The sequence below is a fragment of the Equus caballus genome, chromosome X, assembly GCF_041296265.1.
Source record: "Equus caballus isolate H_3958 breed thoroughbred chromosome X, TB-T2T, whole genome shotgun sequence".
NCBI lineage: Eukaryota > Metazoa > Chordata > Mammalia > Perissodactyla > Equidae > Equus > Equus caballus.
In genome coordinates, this window is record NC_091715.1 from 116,079,128 (window position 1) to 116,100,304 (window position 21,177).

General features: G+C 42.9%; 1 protein-coding gene across 1 annotated transcript; it reads right to left on the reverse strand.

Annotated features, from left to right (window-relative positions):
- Positions 1-878: 878 nt before the first annotated feature.
- NKRF (NFKB repressing factor) lies at positions 879-14,926 on the reverse strand. Its single transcript, XM_001491762.6, has 3 exons — positions 14,151-14,926; positions 4,929-5,059; positions 879-3,860 (listed from the first exon to the last, which is right to left on the reverse strand). Exons 1-3 carry the CDS (start codon positions 14,414-14,416, stop codon positions 1,903-1,905), a joined length of 2,355 nt encoding a protein of 784 aa, XP_001491812.3. The 5' UTR covers positions 14,417-14,926; the 3' UTR covers positions 879-1,902.
- Between the last annotated feature and the right edge of the window lie 6,251 nt (positions 14,927-21,177).

Sequence of the window (21,177 nt, forward strand, 5' to 3'; positions counted from 1 at the left end):
TGTAACATTTCCCTACTCCTCGCCCCGCCAAAAAAAACTATTTGGGGAAGAGAAGAGAAATGTAGAGAGAGAAATGAGTTTTCATACCCCTTAATCCCCAAAGCCACTCTCACCCAACAGAATCGAAGGCTGGCTTTTCTAACTCACTAATTGAACCATAGCTTCTCAAGGTTGGCATGACCCTTGTAAGCGACAAAAAAAAATCCTATAAAATCTAGAAACATTTTAGCTTAGTTCTCTTTGCCAGTGTTAAAACATTAAGTGCCAAAATAAAATACACACCTCATTTCTCCTCCCACCAACATTAGGAAAGGCCACACACACTAGGAAGAAAGATGGTTAGTGGAAAGCAAATACCACACACTGTGTTAATCACTGTAGGTGACTAAAATTTACACAGATCCAGGTGTAAAAGTTAACCTCTAAATTTTTAAAATATCTATTTCACTACAATGGACAGCTTCTTAATGTAAAATATAAAAAAGGGGAAAGGAAATTACTGTTTATTGTGGGCCAATTACATGAAGCGTGGTGCTAAATGCTTTAAGACACTGTAAACAATCTAATTGTTCTAAATATTTCACTGGCAGTATTTAACTATCAATATTAATATTCATCTGTGAATATTAATACTTGATTTATCTGACCAACACAAACAAAATCATGGAAAAGTAAAGAGCCTGAGATTTGGTTCCAGCCAGCATGTTGGTCCACAGGAAAAATGGGATGGGTGACTGCTTAGCTGTTCCTATCTGCCAAGTCATTGTGTTCACCCAGATGTGCTCTGGTGTTGAAATATTTTGTACAAACACCACCTCCCCTCTCCAGAGACCCAAAGTGTTGCTATTAGGCTACGGCCCAGAAAAAGCACACCACCGTTTTGATCAACTTCGGCTCCTTTTTATTCAGGAAGCAAACACTAATTCTTTTTATACATTTTTTTTTTTTACATTCCAGAAATAAGTGAAAATAGCAGTTTTAAATATGTTACAAAGTTGGCTTTTGGGGCCTAATAAGCTTTTTGAGAGAGGGACCAGCCAACTGACCTTCTCCTCAAAGCACCAATGTAGCTTCAGTCTTTTACCAAGCTCTACCACAGCTGTGGCCGTCTAGGATGTGCTGGACATCCAAACCGTGTGAAAGCTATAATGGAGAGTTGCTGTCAGCCTCTCTGCAAGGCACCAAGAACAAACGGTTCCAGCTTCCTTTCTTCAGATTGAATCAAAGTTTCTGAAACTTTTCAATTGCTCTCTCAAGTAGTGCTCTCTCAGCATGAAGACTAGGATTTGTTAAAACTCGTATATCACAAGATACAGTAAGTCACTTCCAATATTCTGGAAACCACATGGTAGAAGTTATAAATAAATGAACACTAAAATTACTTTAAGAAAGTTTTACATCATTTAGTTGGTAAGGACATGTACACATACAGCACAATTTACTGTTAAACATTCTATAACTGGCTTCACACAAAGATGAAAATAGGTAATACAAAATGATCTGACATTTTCGGTAAGTCTGGAATTAAGACTGCAGTTTTATTGTCGTCAATGTCAACCTTACATATTGTTGCAGATTGCTGTGCTGTGCCCTTTAAAATGGGAATTCCTTTCTCGGGGTGAAATCCCGTTTGGATATGTGTTCCTGCTTTGTACACACTACTAAAATTCGAGGGACACAGCATATCAAAGACACAAACAGTAACTGCACAATATCATCTGCTGGATTAAGCTAATACAAGTGGACAGAATTCTTCAGGTTCCAATACCTAATAAAGCACTATATGAAATGAACAAGGTGAAACATCTTAAGAATGAATATACTCTGCAACCAGAACATGTAGCATTTCATCAATTCACAAATCTGCCTCATTAGGCATTTACAAAATAAATTAGTAAGATCTCAATTTGCTTGAGGCATCACAAGCTCGTAATGCCCCACTTGGCCTTCCTGTTTGAGCTGATCTAGCAGGTCTTCCTTCCGTCTTTTTCTACCTACTACCAGGTACCTGTCATGGCCTACCCCATGAGACTTACTCTTAAGACCATACTTCTGGGCAATCTGATGTATCTGCTTCCGCTCATCATTAGTCAGCTCTGTAGAGAAAGTCAAATCCGTGTGGCTCTCGGAGCGGGCGTAGTTTCTGATAATCTGTTCAATATCTCTCTTGGCAATTTTATTTACCCTCTCTACATCAAGACCAAGCCCTTCCCGCTTATGTTGCTCTTTCACGGAGATGGGCTCCCGGATACCCTCGCCAGATTTACCTAAACCGCCACCCGTCCAACCCATCTTTCTCAGCAGCTGATTTCCTATGTTATCTTCTTTGATTTGTTGTTTGTAAGCCTCCTCTGCTGAGCGGCCCTGAATTTCATTTCTTGAAATCACATCTTCAATAGCTCCTTTCTTCAAGTTGTTAATGACAGTCGGCTGGGTCTTTTTGAGAGTTTTTACAGCTTCCCCAGCAGCTTCATATTTGACAGTTTTCTTTACCCCAACTGCTTCTGCAATTACTTCACTCTCTAGAATCACCTTGCATTTCCATCGGAGGCCTGTCATCCTTTCATAGACGTATTCAACTGTCATTCGGTTAAACTGAGCTGTGTCGTTCAGCGTGCAGACAGGATTTGAAGAATTCTCATAAACGACAAGATCCTTAATATCTTTCTTCTTTCCAGATCCCCTGGGTGAAGAGCCTGTTTGGCACTGTGAACTTTTGACAGATGGGTAAGTGGGTTGTGTTTTTTGAAGGATTTTCAAAGCCTCATCAGCAGCTGCATGTTTACTCGTTTTTTTGGTTCCGTAACCTTCAGCTAAGCAGTGATCTTGCAAAAACACTCGACAACGCCATGTGCGATTTGGCATCATCTCATATTTGTATTCAACTGACATTTTGTTGTATGAGGCAGAATTGTTAAGGATACCAATTGCATCATTTGCATTTTCTGTAAGAACAAAATTGGTCCAGTGTTTGGCGGAAGCATTAAAAATCGGCTGCCCAGAAGCATCTTTAGCTAGCACCACCAGCTCTTCTGGTGGTTTCAGAGCTGGAGGAAATTCATATGAAGGCATGCCAATCTGACACACCACAAGGTCCTCTCCAATTGTGTGCTTGAATTTCCGTCGGACAACCCTCACTTCAATACGTTTCTGCAAGAGTTTTACGGCTAGCTCAGTAGCTCGATCCCTGGACCCATTCTTGCTGCCAGCATAACCTGTAGTTAAGTAGATATTTTGGCATCTAACTTCACAAGCATAACCATCTGTTAGAAGTTTTTTATTTTTGGGGATGTCAGCAGGAGGAATTTCTTTTAAAGGAGCATATATATACTCAGGATTTGTCTTACATGCCTGAATACAACGAGTTAACATATATGTATAATTAATCTTATCAGAACCAGAAGTCATCTCTGGATTAGAAAGGTTCTTCCAGATAGTCGCTGTTAATTTTTCAATAAAATACTGCTTCTCAGCTACCACTGACTCAGGAAATGTCTGTGATGGTGGAGGCTCAGGAGCTGACTGAGAGTTTGCCTGCTGTGATGTGCTGCTGGGGGCAGGGTTCCCACTGTCAAAATACATGTTGGCTGTCACAGGCTGGTCTTTTGTGAAAATAAATCCTGATGAATCACAATATTGAGAATTCCCATCTTGTACACTGAAAGAGTCTTGAGTGTAATCTTGGTAGATGTCTCTCGGCATGCTGGCAAAATGTGTTTGTTCATTTGCCTCTTTTGTTTGAGGGCCATAAGGATCTTCCTGTCTTTCATCTTTTGAACTACTAGCTACAAAATGCACAGGCTCAAAACGAGGTCTCGCATGGAATTTGGAACCGGCTTGCTTTTTAGGAGGATTTTGACCTATAGAATGAGTGAAATTTACAATTCATTAAAAAGGGAATATTTCAAAAGAACCAAGCAGGAAAATAGTACCAACCATATTATTTGCAAGCTGCATTGTTGGTACAAGATACTTCCCATCACAAAAACGTCAGGTCATTTGGGTGAAGGGACTCACTATCAATGTAAGATTCCAGCATAAGACGGGATGCTCCCTGTCCTTCCGTGTGTAAGGGAAGAGACCTGATAGAAATCATGCCATTGCATCAAGTATGCAGGTCACCACCACACATGACTGGTAGGTGCTTTCGTATCTAATGAGTTATAAGCACAGGTGAAGTGTACCGAGTAAGAGGTTGTTCCAGTACAATCTCTTACCACCTGTGCTGAAGAGCTCCCTTCTTAAGGATTGCAAATGGAAGAGATGGCTCTAACGCAACAGAGATGATAACCAGAGGCATTTACAAAGTTGCTCTCTTTTGTATCAGAGGTGAGTGACTCTGTGCTGGTGCTATGTATAGTTGCGACTAAAAATCAAATAAAAGTAATTATCAAAAGATCCCAAAGGTTTTCAACTTCCAAATCTTAGCTCTGACCTATTCTGCACAAAACGTGTTTGCTATATTTTATTTCTAGAACAAACAACAGCTGGAAACTAATGATTTATGGAGGACATCAAACTTAAAGCTTTGGAAGAACTCTCTGTCAAGACTATGGCCGACACTAGAGCTTCCTCCCTCTAACACTGGTCAGTAGAAAGCTGGTCCACCTTGGACCCATCCAAGAGGATTTAGTCACTTAGATGTGCAAATGATCAGAGTATAAGGCTGTTCTATTTAGAGGGAGGTTCCATGGCATGGACTTCAAGGACGGCATTATAGTGTGACTGCAATAACCTTAGTTTTCAGTTCTATTTAGCATCCTCAAAAAAAAAAAATCATACATAACTAAAAGTTAAAACTCTTCTACATCTGTGTAAGATCCAATGTTACCAATGTTATTTAAAATCATATACGACACTCAAATCGTTAAAAAAAAAAAGCCGCGTTGTTTCTTCAAATTCCACCTTCCAGAAACAAGTATACTCACCATCGCATGTGGAGAGGTGGCGTTTCTGACCCTTGGAAGGTTTGGACAGCATCAGGTCATAGGAAGGCATCTCCCCAATATCAATACCTTCAGCCATTTGGAGAATCTTTTCCATCAAGCGTGGGCTGTACCTATTTAAAATTAATATAACCTACAGTTAAAACAGATAAGAATGTAGTTTTAACAAAAGCTTCTAAATGAACCAATCTTATAATTGCTCCCATAGGATGTTATCAACAGAGTGTCTTGGCTATAAAGCTGAAGAATCCGCCCTAAGATACTCAGCTATCAAATGAGTAATCATGTTACAGTCACTAGAAGACATACAAACATAAAATCAAGAAATGTAAGTGAAGACTTTATCTTTAATTTGAATTGAAAGTAGCTGTATAAACTCGTGATATATTTTCCTGTAGTATATGCATACTATAGGTAACTAATTACATTTATATATTCATAAAAGTACTAAGAGTGTTAAGAGCTGCTGGGTTGTTAACGTCCAGATTGTGGTCTCCATCATTTTTTGTGAAAAGCAATCAGAGTCCTTAGAGAAATGGCTGATTCCAAGTCTGGAGCAGGAAATGCATAAGATGAACCCAGGAGACATTCTTGTGCCCGGAAACAAGGAAGCTGTCAAAGACTTCAGGAGTTGTGTCAAATGGACTCAGAACCCAATCTGAATAGACTCCTACTGGCAAAGTGAGCCAACTTGAGTATCAATAAGAACAGTAACTGCAGTGGATTGAGACACATCAAATACATTAAAAACCCAGTGGTTTATAACGATACTTACAAACTCATTATTGGTCACCTTTGGAGGATGGTAGGGAGTCATTATTCCAAAAAAGGGAATATTAAAAGAAGAAAGTAAGCATTTATCTGGAATTTTTCTGTACAAATTGTAGCTGAGAGCAACTAAAGAGCTGATGAGGAAAAATCTCTTTTACAGAAGCATTCCAAGTAATAAATGAAGGAATGATAGACTACTACCATTTTGCAACCCATAAGAGATAATAAATGATCATCAATGGCTGCCAAGCCTATCAGGTGAAAAGTTGATGGGGAAGAGCCCAGAAACAGACCCACACAAACATGCTCAACTGATTGCTGACAGAGCTGCAAAAGCAATTCAATGGAGGAAGGACACCCTCTTCAAGAAACGGTGCTGGAGCAAGTGGGCATCCACAGGCAAAAAAAAAAAACACCACAAACCAGCCCCTCCAACCTAAACCTCATACAAAACTGAATTCAAAATGCACCATGGACCTAAATGTAAAACTATAAAACTTTTACAAAAAAACAGGAGAAAATCTTCAGGATCTAGGACTAGGCAAATAATTTTTATACTCAACACCAAAACATGACCTATAAAAAAAATTGATAAAATGGACTTCATCGAAATTAAAACTTTTCCTCTCAAAAGACCTTGTGAAAAGGAAGAAAAGACAAGCTACAAACTAGGAGAAATGTTTGCAAACCACATACCTGACAAAAACTAGTATCTAGTATAAAGATCTCTCAAAACACAAGAGTAAAAAGGTGTATCATTAGGGGCCGGCCTGGTGGTGTAGCTGGTTAAGTTCACATGCTCTGCTTCGGCGGCCCAGGCTTCACCAGTTCGGATCCCGGGCATGGACCTGTGCACCGCTTATCAACCATGCGGTGGCAGACATCCCATATATAAAGTAGAAGATGGGCACAGATTTTAGCTCAGGGCCAATCTTCCTCAGCAAAAAATAAAAATTAAAAAAAAAGGAGGATTGGTGGTGGATGTTAGCTCAGGGCTAATCTTCCTCAAAAAAAAATGTATCATATTAAGAAATGAACAAAAGACATGAACAGAACATTTCACCAACGAGGATATACAAATTGCAAATAAGCACATGAAAAGATGTTCAACGTCATTAGCTACCAGAGAAATGCAATTTAAAACCAGAATGAGATATCACTACACACCCTCAGAACAGCTAAAACAAAAAGCAGTGACAACACCAAATGCTGGGGAGGGTGTGGAGAAACTGGATCACTCACATATTGCTGGGGGCAATATAAAATGGTATGGCCACTCTGGAAAACAACTTGGAAGCTTCTTATAAAATTAAACACGCAATTACCACATGACCCGGCAATTGCACCTTTGGGCGTTTATTTCAGAGAAATGAAAACTTATGTTCATACAGAAACCTGTATACGAATGTTCACAGCAGCTTTATTTGTATCAGTCCCAAACTGCAATCAGCCCAGATGTCCTTCAACAGGTGAATGGTCAAACCCTGGTACATACACACCACGGAACACTACTCAGCAATAAAAAGGCATAAACTACTGATATGTGCAGTACTGCGTATGAGTGGGAGGGAAATGGATGTGGTTTTAAAAGAACAATGTGAAGGATCCTTGTGGTACTGAAACTGTTCAATATCTTGACTGTAGTAGTGGGCACACAAGCTACACGTGATAAATTGTATAGAACGCACACGCGCGCGCGCGCGCACACACACACACACACACACACACACCCCTAATAAGCACTAGTAAAACCGGGGGAATGTGAATATAACCAAGGGATTGTAACAATGTCATTATCCTGGTTATGATATTACACAATTTTACAAAATGTCATCATGAGGGAACTGGGTAAAGAGTACAGGATGTCTCTTTGTATTATTTCCTACAACTGCACGTGACTCTACAATTATCTCAATAAAAATTTCTATTAAAAAAGATGATGGGGAGGGGCTGGCCCCGTGGCCGAGTGGTTAAGTTCGCGCGCTCTGCTGCAGGCGGCCCAGTGTTTCGTTGGTTCGAATCCTGGGCGCGGACATGGCACTGCTCATCAAACCACGCTGAGGCAGCGTCCCACATGCCACAACTAGAAGGACCCACAACGAAGAATATACAACCATGTACCGGGGGGCTTTGGGGAGAAAAAAGGAAAAAATAAAATCTTTAAAAAAAAATGATGATGGGGAACTTTATATAATCTTATACTATCACCAAAAATGGGACAACCAGACATATGCCCCCTGATGTCATACAGGACATACAAAGCACTAGTATTCTTGCCCTCCAAATAACTGAACCTGAACCTGAGCCGCTAACTCCCAGAATGTTAACCACCACAAGAATATAGCTAGCCAAATCCAGAATGAAGGAAACACTGTGTGACAGCCCAATTTCTTTACCCAATAAATAGCATGGAAATCAAAGGAGAGGGGAACAGTTACAGGTTAAAGGAGACAGACCAATCAAATGCAACGTGTGGACCTTGTTTGGATCATAAATCAAACAAACCAACTGTAAAAAGACATCTTGAAACAAATGGAGAAAACTGAACATGGACTAGGCATTGGATGAAATTACTAATTTTGTTAAATGTGAATAAAGGTATTATGACTTTTTTCTTAAGATTTTATTTTTCCTTCTTCTCCCCAAAGCCGCCCAGTACATAGCTGCATAATTTAGTTGTGGGTCCTTCTAGTTGTGGCATGTGGGACACCGCCCCAGCATGGCTTGATGAGTGGGGCCATGTCCGCACCCAGGATCCAAACCAGCGAAACCCTGGGCCGCCGAAGCTGAGGGCGCGAACTTAACCACTCAGCCACGGGGCCAGCCCCCATGACTGTTTTTTAAAATTTTTGTCTGGTACAGATACATACTGAAGTATTCACAGGTGAAATGAAGTCAAGACTTTAATATACTCCACACTACGTCCCACAAAAAACTGGGGGGCAGAATAGATGAAACGAGAAGCGTAGCATGACAGACTGTTGGTAACTGCTGAAGTCAAGTGATGGGTACAAGGGTGTTCATGAAACCCTTCTACTTTTGTGTGTGTTTGATTTTTCCATAATAAAAAGCTTTAAAACATACAATTTTAAAAAGGGCTCCTTATGAAGTAGATTGGTTGCTTGAGAGAGAGCGTTTTACTACAGGGAAACAAAAATATGGGCTCAAGTGAAGTTTTTGTTATCATGGGGATGTACTCACCCTTCCTACCTTCAGAGCCTTTCCCGGCCTATGACCAAGAAAGAGACTCCTGGTGGCACTTGGGAAGAAAGTTCTGAAAATGAGTAACTATCATACCTTTACATGAATAGGTTCTGAACTTGAAGGAGGGTAACACTTTCCATTTTGGGCACAGTAGATTCCACACCCATCAGATGTCTTTCCTTACAAAGCAAAGAAGTCAAGACATGGTAGCCTTCATTGCAGGTTACCGAGCCTGGTTGGAACCTGCGCTCCCCACTGATAATTGCTACTGCTGCCGCTGACACCAGTATTTAAACTCCAAGAGTAATTTTATTTTCATTTACTCTTATCTAAACATCAGAAGGTGTAGCCTAAAACATCATACATTCTATATATCACTTCCATTCAGATTTGGGTGTCCCATCTCCAAGCATAAGATGAAAACAAGATTATGAAAATGAGATGAACTCTACAAATCTTAAACTGGCGATGCCACTCTTGCTACCAAAATTGGTACTACAACCAAGCCACTCAACCTTAATTCCTGTCAAAATTCTCCAGACCTTCAATTACAGCCTGATTCCAAATATGGTGTACAACTGTAAATGGCATGTATGTCAGACATACAGTGTGTGTGAATGAGGCATTTGGGGTTCACTCCATTCATACTCACTTTTCTCCCAGGTTTCTTCCAGCATTAGTAATGATTATACCTACGTACTGTTCTCCATTCATTACATCTGCGACAAAATTCAGCATCACCCATAGGCTATAAAAATAAACCTTTGCGTAGGTTGCCAGCACAGTCAGCTTCTCAGTCCTTTATTAGGAAGTATTAATACTGAAGAAGTCCAACCAGCTCAAACAATAAGGGAAAAGACCGTACAGCACCCAACGCTTGACTATTCAAAGAACAATGCAAATAGTATAATCTAGAATCTTTAATAAGATCATTAGGATTTCATTCAAAATTCTAAAATTCTCCAGAGAACAGCAATCGAGCGATAAAGAAGTGGTTCCACATTTTTGAATTAAGCCAAGGCAGTAAAGCTTTCATTGCTCAGTCTTCTGTACTGTGGTTTTTCGTACTGGATTTAAAAGTAAGCTTTACTCCAGAAATTTTAGAGACTCCTCCAGGAAAAGCACCCACAAATCCCACCACTGATAACCTCAGTAACATTTTGGGGTTTGCCTTTTACTATGCTTTCCATATCCCACCCTCCCCCCAAAAATCACCATTGGATCATCAATGTTGATTTGTAATCTGGTGGAGGTTTTTTTGGTTTTTAATTTACTATATCATAAGCTTTTTCTCCATGTCATTACCACATGAAATTCAATGGCTGTACAGTATCTACCTTATGGAGAAGCATGATGTAAAGTACATCATTCATGAGCTGGTGACTGATGCACTCTACCTACTGTGTGCAAAGACGGTTGCACAGCGTGAGCCCAGCCGGCACCTACCTTCCAAACACCAGTCTCACGTCAACAAGGAAGAGAAGGGGCAAATAATCACGGTGGCAAAGCTGGTTTCATCTTAAGATATATTTTCCCGATTAACTACTATGTCATCAAAGATCAAGAGGCCAGGATTCTGCTTCTAATCCTATTGATGAAGAATGACTGGAAAACTCAATGCTCCAGTTAACCAAACATTCTGCTTTATTAAATATATCTACAATTTTTTTTTTTAAAGATTGGCACCTGAGCTAACAACTATTGCCAATCTTTTTTTTTTTCCCGCTTTATCTCCCCAAATCCCCCTGGTACATAGTTGTATATCTTAGTTGCAGGTCCTTCTAGTTGTGGCATGTGGGACGCCACCTCAACGTGGCCTGACGAGCAGTGCCATGTCAGCGCCCAGGATCCAAACTGGCGAAACCCTGGGCCGCCACAGCAGAGCGCACAAACTTAACCACTCGGCCACGGGGCCAGCCCCCAATATATCTACAATTTTTAAGTAAAAATTGCACAGTCCCCTGGGCATTCGTGTGAACAATTATGTAAGTGCTATAGATGTAGTTGATTAGAAGACGATACTAACTTTTCATTAGCCACAAGATATATCTTAGAAATGGCTTGCGGAAAAAAATTCTTGACAGGTAGTTTACTTTTGTGAAATAGACAAATCAAAAGTGAAGAGAAATAATTTCAGCTATTTGAGTTTTCTGGTTGCCTAGACTGTGAGGGAAAAAAATGATGAGAAAGCAGATTGGACAACACTGCTTTATTCGATCCCATAAAGCAACGGTTCTCATAGTGTAGACCCTGGAGCAGCATGACCTGATCATCATAATCACCTGGGAACTTGTCAGAAATGCAAATTCTGGGGTCCCACCTCAGACCTACTGAATCAGAAACCCTGGGAGTGCAGCCCAGCAATCTGTGTTTTAACAAGCCTAACAGGTGATTCTGATGCTTGCTTAAGTTTGAGAACCACTGTTTGAAGTCCAGAAGATATTCAAACTTGTTCCGTGAAAATGGCCATTGTCACAAGGAATGAAATGTGTGGTTTGCCTCCCTGCACATCTGAGCTCCTCCTGGCTTGGTCTTATGATCAAGGAGTTTTCAAAGACATCCTTGACCTAGGAGTTATTGCAATCCCAACTAAAAGAGCACACAGCAAGTCCTGCTAGTGGGGAAAAAAGTGCAGAGTTCCCTTCTTGCTATCATTCACAATTTCTTCTAAAAGTCAAAAGATGAGCCTTGAGCAACAAGTTAATAACTTAAGTTTAGAATGGACTGTTTCACCATGTATTCTGCAGTTCCCATGAGAGAAAAGAAGGGTCTTTTGTCACAGCCAGAGAACACGAGCTCTGCCAGCATCAACGTTAAGAAGTACTGGAGGGGCTGGCCCCGTGGCCAAGTGGTTAGGTTCGCGTGCCCCGCTTCAGCGGCCCAGGGTTTCGTCGGTTCGGATCCTGGGTGCGGACATGGCACCGCTCATCAGGCCACGCTGAGGTGGCATTCCACATGCCACAACTAGAAGGACCCACAACTAAAAATGTGCAACTATGTACCGGGGGCCTTTGGGGAGAAAAAGGAAAAATAAAATCTCTAAAAAAAAAAAGAAGTACGGGAATATAGATTTTACCCACCTGAAGATGACAGCTACACAAAGTCTGCCTAAAGTGGAAGAGTGCACTTGGTCCCTAGCTTCCAAGATTCTTTATCGCCTTTTCTCTTTCTCCTGTATCTAAGTTATCAGATATAATGCAAACAGTACTTTTCAGTTACGCTATTTGATAAGTGACTTTCAGCAATTCTTGTATTGACTGAACTGACTTAACTACAACGTAACATGATGACTATACATACACACACACACACACACACACACACACTATACACAGATGTGCTTGGATGAGTGCACACACACACAAAATGCCCTGGATGGTTGAGCTTTTAACACTGACCACCACTGGCCTGCTTTGTGTGTTTTAATGCCCTAGTTATGTACAAGGCTGCTGTTCTTGGAATGAAATCCTGAGATATAATAATGATGTGGCTTGTGTTAGTTACTTGCTTTCACTCCTGGTCCATCCTTCCCAAATATAGCAGCTGTGTCTCAGTGGAAAGAGCATTAGAAGACCTGGGTCCTAGCCCTAACTGTGGGACCTTGGAAAAGTCACTTAACTTCTTGGCCTCCATTGATTTAGCTGTAAAAATGAGACACCACCTAATTCCCAAGGGTGGTGTATTAAGTGAGATACACTTTTGTACACCAAAAAGCTATATTCATGCGTTCACTCCACACATATTTACTGAGTGGCTATTATGCAGAAGGCTCTCTTCTAGGCACTGAGGATAAAAGTGTGAACAAGAAAGCAAAAACCTTTTTCCCAAAGGAGTTTACATTCTAGTGGGAAGGTAAGATTTATTAACACAAAGGATGGTTATTCTCCCCCATGTAAGATTTTTTTTAGGATTCAGATTCCCCATGGATATTCCTTATGTGATATTAAGGAGACCTATGATTATAGGATAAAGTTACCTTTTCAACTGCAAGAACAATATTGTTAAGTGAAGGTCGATTAGATTTATCTGACTTGATTAATAACTGAGGTTTCCCCAGTTGTAACCAGTTCCTCCAGTGAAATAATCCTTATCTCTGGAGGCAGAAATTACACTAGAGAAGATAGGGAAAAAAATTTGTGATGAGAGCAAAGCAAAGTATCACACTGCATGCTGTGTTCAATAAATATGAGTAGGAGTGGCCAATCTTATTTTTCTGTATCTGTTACACTCATTCCTGGAACCGAATTGGCTGAATTTGACCTGATCGTTTTCCAGAATTTCTCATTCTTCCTAATAAAGAATTCACCATGAGGCAGGAGTGTCAAAAAAAGAAGCCTCTCAGTCTGTTAAAGGAATGATTAGTGTAGTATAGGACCGATTTGGGGGTTCTGAAGGACAGAAGTCCAAGTAGTCTGTTTTTTGAAAAAAAGAATGCGTTGGAACCATACTGCAGTCTCCATTGAATGCAAGGAGCTTTCCAAGAGGCCTGTTCAGAATGCACACCAGGTTCTGGGAAAGAGGGGAAAAACACACACACACACCTGAAACCTCACCCAGAGGCCAAATGTTAACCCTTCTGATCACATTTAAGGTGAGAGGAGGGCAATCCATTTTCACAGCAGATATATCCATTTCTTTGTTTGCGCCCAGACACATTATGCGCAAATCTACAAGCAAGGCGGACCCTGCGCCGAGAGACCTCATACAAACCGCCTCCCCAGGAGAAGACAGTAAAACCCAGCTAGGGAGACTGGTGGTGTTTTATTTAATGGGGACAGAAAGAGAGTGGTCAGGAGGAGACTAGGATTAGAACCGCAGGGTCCCCTCCCCTCCCCTCGCAGACCCTCGCAGACCCGACTGTCGAATATTCTCTGCGGATACCGCATCCTTGGAAGGTCCTACGCAGGTCCGAGGTTCTGCTATTCGTCATTTCCCACGCCTTCCAAAACCATCACCACAATGACCAGCTCTCAACAATCCTCTTCCAGGCGCTGCTTTATCTCCATCCCTGGTCCTGGAGGGGCCGCTCCCGCGATCCCTGCACCCTTCTTGCTCTTCTGTCACCCCCTGCCACCTCGCTTGGCCAACCCCCCAGCCCCCAGGCCAATAGTGAGCCCTCTGGTGTCCTCCAACATCTCCAAATCCCCAGCCTCTGAGCCCTCATCCGTACCCCGCCCCCATCCCCATCCCCTACCCCGGTCCCTACCCGGACCTTCCCATCTTCCTCACCTGCAGCCCAGGAAAACGTGGTTGGTCCAGGCGGCGGAGAGCGCGAGGAGCTGGTCGAGGGCAGCCCCGGGATAGCTGTGCAGGTGCCGACAGATGAAGCTGCGCCGCAGAGCCCACTGCCAGTCACTTTCGTGGCTATAGCGCCACTGCTCCAGCACTGGCTCGGGCGGGGGCGGCGGGAGGGGCGGCAGCGGCGGCGGCGGGAGGGGGGGCAGCGGCGGCGGCGACAGGAAGTCGCCCCCCAACAGCAGACGTCCGCCAGCCATCTTCTCCGCCCCCAAGCAGGGACCCCAGGGATGAAGCCAACTACTGACCAGGAGCGAGCGGGAACGGGGGTCGGTGGGAGGGGCCGGGTGAGGAGGGGCGCGCCAAGGCGCAAGGACCAACTCTCAGGGGACCGGCGTGTGTGCGTGAGGGGCGAGCGGCAGAAGGGAAGGGCGAGCACTAGCTCGGTCCCGACGCCGGGGAGCACGCCCGCTGCACTCCTCCAACTCGTGGAGGAACAGGAGGAGGGCGCCCGCCGCAGTCCCACGCGCGCCGGGGAGGCCGGGCCGGGCCCCGCACGCCGCGCCCCCAGCGACCTGCAGCCCCACGCACTGCGCGGGGAGAGAAGAAGAAAAAGACACCGGCACGCTGGGCTCCCCCTCCTCTGGGCGCTAGCCTACCTACCCGCGTGCGGCCCCGAGGTTGTGAGGCCAGTGCGCGTGCGCCGCGCCTGTTCCCTAACTTCGAAATCCCGTCGCCGAATCTCGCGAGACCTACATTTTCTCTCTTCTGCCGACGACGGGCGTTTGACGCACTACGGTCACAAGCGGAGGGCGGGGACTCCGGGAAGGGAATTTTGGAAGGTTCTCTGAGGTTCGGGAACTTGATTCCGTTAAATCCCTGGAAGGCGCCCTCAGATGATCGTTGGCAGCAAGGGCTGGCCTGACGCTTCTTACTGGGTTTCTGAGCTGTGCGACGGTGGGACCGTGTTCTTTGGGCGGGACTTAAGTTTGGAATGGATTTTATACTTTTTAAAAAAATTTCGGCTCTCCAAGGCGCCTATTCTTCAGAGAGTAGCGTGAAAAGCTCTGTGCGTCGTGCATCATTAGCTTTGTATTTTATTGTGAAAACATAGGAAAAATGAATGACTTGCAAAGAAAATCATGCACAGGACCACTTCTCAAGTCAACCACTTTTATCGTCCTTACTCCATTCCAATTACTGACAAATACAGACACCATACTTACACAGTTCTGATCACGATTGCAAATACTTCTGTATTTCCTGTCAATCAATTTAAAACATGCAAAATATTATAAAATACAAAAGGGGCGCCCAAAAGAGGGTTAAAAGCTGCATAGCAGCAAATGGCTAAATCACTCTTTAGCTCCAGCGGTGGATCTGCTCCAGCCACTTCGCTCAACCCCTATCTGCCAGCCTATGCTGTTAAAAATAGCTGATCAATGAGTGTCTGTCAGCGGGAATTTACACGGCACCTATTGTTTGCTCAGTATAGTAAGGATACAAAGGAAAAAGAAACTGGGTCTTCTCTATTGTCCCAGAACTGATTATAATCTTGGTGAGAGAAATAGTCCTGCATAGAACTCAATGTCCCACCGGCAGCAGGACCATTGGATGAGGTGACTTTGACCCACTGCCCTCTTTCACTCTTTAATGACATATTTCTCTTTATATGGCACATCTTATGTGTAGGGGTGTATTGGACTGAGAAGAGCAGAAGATAACAGCACTTTTCACACCGTTTCCTAATGATTTATTTCCTCTCTCCCATTACACCGGGTGTGCTTTGTCTTTGACTCTAGAGATGGTAGGCATTCATGTTTATTGAAGTAATGGTAGTCTTTGAACTGTCACATCAAAGAACACGATAGTAGGAAGGAAGCCTAGAGATCATAAAGTCATCATTGTATGAGTGAGAAAAATAAGTCCGGAGAGGTGAAGTGCCTTGCTGAAGGCTGTGGAGACTGTTTGTGGCAAAGCTGAGATTAGACTGCGGGTCCCCTGGCTCTTCATCCAGTGCTCCCCCAGTCATTTGCCGCCGTATTGCCCTGTTTTATTTATTTTCTTCACAGCATGTATCACCTTTTGAACTTTTTTTTATACTTTGCCCCCCCCAAGTGTCAGCTCCATGAGAACAGGGAACACATGTATCTTGCTTTTAGTACCTACACCTGGCTCCTGTAGGCAGTCCATAGGTACTTGTTGAATTAAATAAATGATTGAATCGATGCAGTCTCTTCCCATTGTCCCAACCTTGTGAAATTCATTTTCTTGGAGCCTACATTTTAAGCTGATTTGTTATACTGTTGGATTAATTTCAGCCTAAGCTGCCAACCTTCATGGAAATCTGCATTGTAATCAATACACATCTTTCCTAGAAAAATATTTGAGAAAATAAAAACTACTTCCCCTCAGCTTAGATGGAAATTTTTCCATCACATAGGAACAAAAAATTGCAACCTGACTTTTGAACTTGGGTTACAAAATGAAAGTCAGGCCATTTGCTCTGTAACAGCCATAACTGGATTCCATTTGTAACTCCCACTATGGAATAAAGAGTTTCACCTCTAGAAAACAAAACAAAAATTTGCATGATTCTCCATGACCTTCTTTCCCTGGTAATCCTTCTGATTGAAAAATCCCTCAGCCAACCTCTCTCACCCCATTCCCTGCTCAGAAGTCACAGATGATTTCTCAGTGAGCAGGAATTGAAACCGCTAAGCAGAAGTAGATTATCTGAATAATGGTTGAAGAGAAGTGGAGGAGGGAGTGATGATAAAGGTGGCCATTGTAACCCTAAAACAATCCAGAAACCTCCTGTAGTCTCCATCCTCCTCCCCTCCATCATCTTTCTCTATTCTAACACAGGCTCTTGCCACTGCCTTTACACTACACACACACACACACACACACACACACACACACACACACACGCTGACAGCTCTGAGCTTCCTTCTCTGCCTTTTCTTACTGGGGAGTCAATGAGTGATGAAAGGAGGAAAACCTGCAGCCTGGCTAAGCACCACCCCCATAAACTATCCCAGAAATTAGATCACCAAAAGTTCTTGGCCAGACTGCTCTGCACTACAATATCCTCTTGAGGAATGTTTACTAGTGGATTTAAAAGCAGTAGCTAGGAGCTCCCACTGGCCAAATCTTGGTAATTTTAGCACCAAAATTATTAGAACGATAATGAACTACTGAAAAAATAGGAAGCCATAAGTCCACAGTGACACTAAGTAGATAAGGAAATAATCAGGGAGAAGGGAGGGCCTTTGCTTACAAAAGAATACGATGTGCTGACTGGTAAATACGAAGGGACTGCTGGAGTTGGAAAATCATCATTTTGTAAATTGGTTCCGGCAAGAATTATAAATAGATGTTAAATCTAGGGGAAATTTTTGATGAGGAGTAGGATATTTGCAAGGACTTATAGTTTCTCCCCACAGATTGTTTATTAGTAACAAAGAAGAAAAAAGCCTCCAGCAATTATGTAGTGGAGAAATTGGGCAAGACCTTGACCTAAAATGAAAACAATCTATTTTTTTTTAAAGATTGGCACCTGAGCTAACAACTGTTGTCAATCTTCTTTTTCTTTTCTTTCTGCTTTTTCTCCCCAAATCCCCCAGTACATAGTTGTATATTTTAGTTGTGGGTCCTTCTAGTTGTGGCACGTGGGACACTACCTCAGCGTGGCCTGATGAGCCATGTCCGCGCCCAGGATACGAACCAGAGAAACCCTGGACCGCCGCAGCGGAGTGCGCAAACTTAACCACTCGGCCACTGAGCCAGCCCCGAAAACAATCTATTTTTTAAATGGGACTTCAAAAATATCAATGTCATAAAAGACAAAGAAAGGCTGTTCCAGATTAAAGGAGACTAAAGAGACAGGATACAATGTGATCCTAGAGCAAATCTTAAACGGCAAGAAAAAAATGCAATAAAGCATATTATCCAATAGGTTAAAGTATTCTAACAATGTTAAATTTACAGAAGTTAACTGTCTGTGGTTATGTAAGAGAACAGCCTTATTATAGGAAATACCCACTGGAATATTTATAGGTAAAGGGCCATGATACATGCAAATTACCTTCAAATGATTTAGAAAAACTATGTCTGTCTATCTGTGTATACACACACACACACACACAGAGAAAGGGCCTGAATGGGGCAAAATGTTATCAATTGGTGAATCTGAGTCAAGAGCATGTGGGTATACTTTGTACAATTCTTATAACTTAATTTCAAAATTAAATGTTTGAAAAGTGCAATAGCTCCCTACATTGGTGAAGAATCTCAATCTAGCGATCTCTTAATCACTTTTTCTTGTGTGTCCAGCACTTTCCCGGACTCCCTGGAGGGCTGTGAATGATGTTCCTACCCTTAGAAAGCTTTACATCTCTTGAGGAGGGAAGCAGAAAATAATATAAAAGTTCAACTAGGAAGTTCAAAAATGGAGAAGAGATCAGGATAGGTGGATGGAGTCAAGATAGGCTTCAGGGAGAAGGTGCATCCTGAGCCTGGAAGTCAGGGTTTAAATCAGTAGAGGATATTTTGGACAATGTCAATAAGTAGTTTGTGTAACTCAGGGAGAGGCCTGTGCAGAGACTGAAGGGACTGGAACAGAGACTGGTTATTAGGAAGTATTGGAAAATATGGTTGAGTAGATAAGATAGGGCCAGTGTGTAAGTTCCTCAAGAGCAGTGTCTAAGTAGATCTCATGCAATAGTGTCTCCCATAGCACAGGGCACTGGGCCAAACCCACGGGAAGTGTTAAATATACCCTTATCATTTGATTAAGGAAACATAATTTAAGCCCAAAACCAAGATAAGGAGTTTGTCCCTAATCCTATACATAACAGATATACGTATAATTTTTATAGGTATTGAGCCCAGGGCAGGGACTTTGAGAGGTAGCGCAGGACCTGGATGGACACCGATGGAAGGTAGGTCCAGGTGGCAAAGCGACTGTGAAGTATTACTGTTCTAATGCGGAACTCTTTCCAGGGGTGGCCACATTTTAACACAATGGCCTTGCAAGAAAGCTGCGCTTATCGCAAAAGATGAATCTCCTGAATGAGGACCTTTCAAAAAGGAGAGGACACTGCTTTACCTCAGTGCTGACAATGGGAGCCCCGGTTGCTTGGCCTTTTTGAAGGTATCAGAGGCCCAGCTCTCTCCCTAGAAGCAGTTGGTATTCTCTCACCTTCTCAGCAAGGCCCCAGGAGCAGGCTTTCACCGCCACAGCAGGCCCCTGCCCCCACATACGCTCTAGCGAAACTGTATGCAAATTTTAATCAAACCCATTCTCCCCCCTAATTTGCATTAAAACTTCAGACATTTGTCTTCATTTCTGATTTCTTTTGATCGGCCAGTCAGTTCTAACACCTTTAGTCTCGATGATGCATCCACCAGCACTAAAATGCATCAGAGGTAGGGTCAGCAAACTATGGCCCTCAGGCCAAATCTGGCCCTCAGGCCAAATCTCGTCCCACCGCCTGTATTTGTGTGACCCTTCATGCTAAGAATGGTTTTTACATTTTTTTAATGGTTGAAAAAAACCAAAAGAATAATCATTCAAGACATGTGAAAATGAAATTCACATATGATTTTCAAATCTCAGTGTCCATAAATAAAGGTTTATTGGCACACAACCACTCTCATGCTTTTACATATTACCTATGGCTGCTTTTGTGCTATAGTAAGAGTTGAATAGTTGCAGAAACTATATGGCCCACAAAGCCTAAAATATTTACCAGCTTGCCCTTTACAGAAAAAAATTTCTGACCCCTGGCCTAGAGCAATGGTGCTCAACATGGGGCGATTTTGCCCTCCAGGAGACTTTTGGCAATGTCTGGAGTCATTTTTGGTTGTTACAATTGGGGTGGTGTGCTACTGACATCTAGTGGGTAGAGATGAACCAATGCACAGGCCAACCTCCAAAACAAAAAATTATCTGGCTTCAAATGTCAGTAGTGCTGAAGTTGGGAAACCAACCGTGAATTAGAGGAATCTAAGATACTTCTAGTAAAGGGGAAGTTTCATCCTTAATAAGCGATACTGTTTGTTGAGCACCCAGCTCTTTAATTTACGTTAGCTCATGTAGCCTTCACAATCACCCTGCAAGGGAGTTACTGATATTCTCTTTTTACAGAGAAGTTTTTAACTCAACTTGCCCCACAACACACACGCCTAGTAAGACTCTCTGCGTTCTGAGCCTGTATTTTTCCGCACCTCAGTGCCTACCGCTGCTCAGTGACGTCACAGGCGATGGTTGGCTCGCTCGGCTGCCCCCTAGTGTTCGAGCTGCGCAGATGCAGGCCAGAGTTGTTTCTCTGGGACTTTTTCAGAGGCCTCCAGGCCTCCGTACGCAGAGGATACGGACCACTCTCCTGTCTCCAGCATCTGGCCATTCGGGAAATGAAGCCGAGGGAAGGAAACCCCACCTTGACCGCAACTATAATTATGAAAACTGATCACACTCCCTCTTGTCCACTTTAATGCTGGGGGCTGGGGCGGGGCAGGAGGCTTCCCTTTCTGGCAGACCCAGGACACAAAATACTATTTGCTATCTGTAGAATGCTTTTCGAGTCATAAAGAACAGTTGTATCAATGAATTTTCGCGATGCTCACACCACAGGATTAAATGAGAGAAGACACGCAGCATAGAGCTCTTTTTCTCTCGGAATTTAAAACTCACCCAAATCTTGTTCTGTAGGATCTGGCACTCCACTTCCTCCAACTATTATCTTAGATGATAATGAGCTCAAGGGATCAGTTAAATCTATGCTAATAGAAGAAAAGCAGAGGACTTCCTGTCCACCCTCCAGCCCGCCCCATGGGAATTTCAGACCCAGATGGAGGAAGGGGGAGGGCACCGCAGCACACCTGGGAAGATTGCATATGGGCTGATCGCACCCTCCTGAGCCCCTCAAGTCACCCACTTGGAAGGCAACCACCCACTCCTCCTACGGCAAACCCTGAGGATCACCTAATGATTTAAGATCAGATCACACAGCCA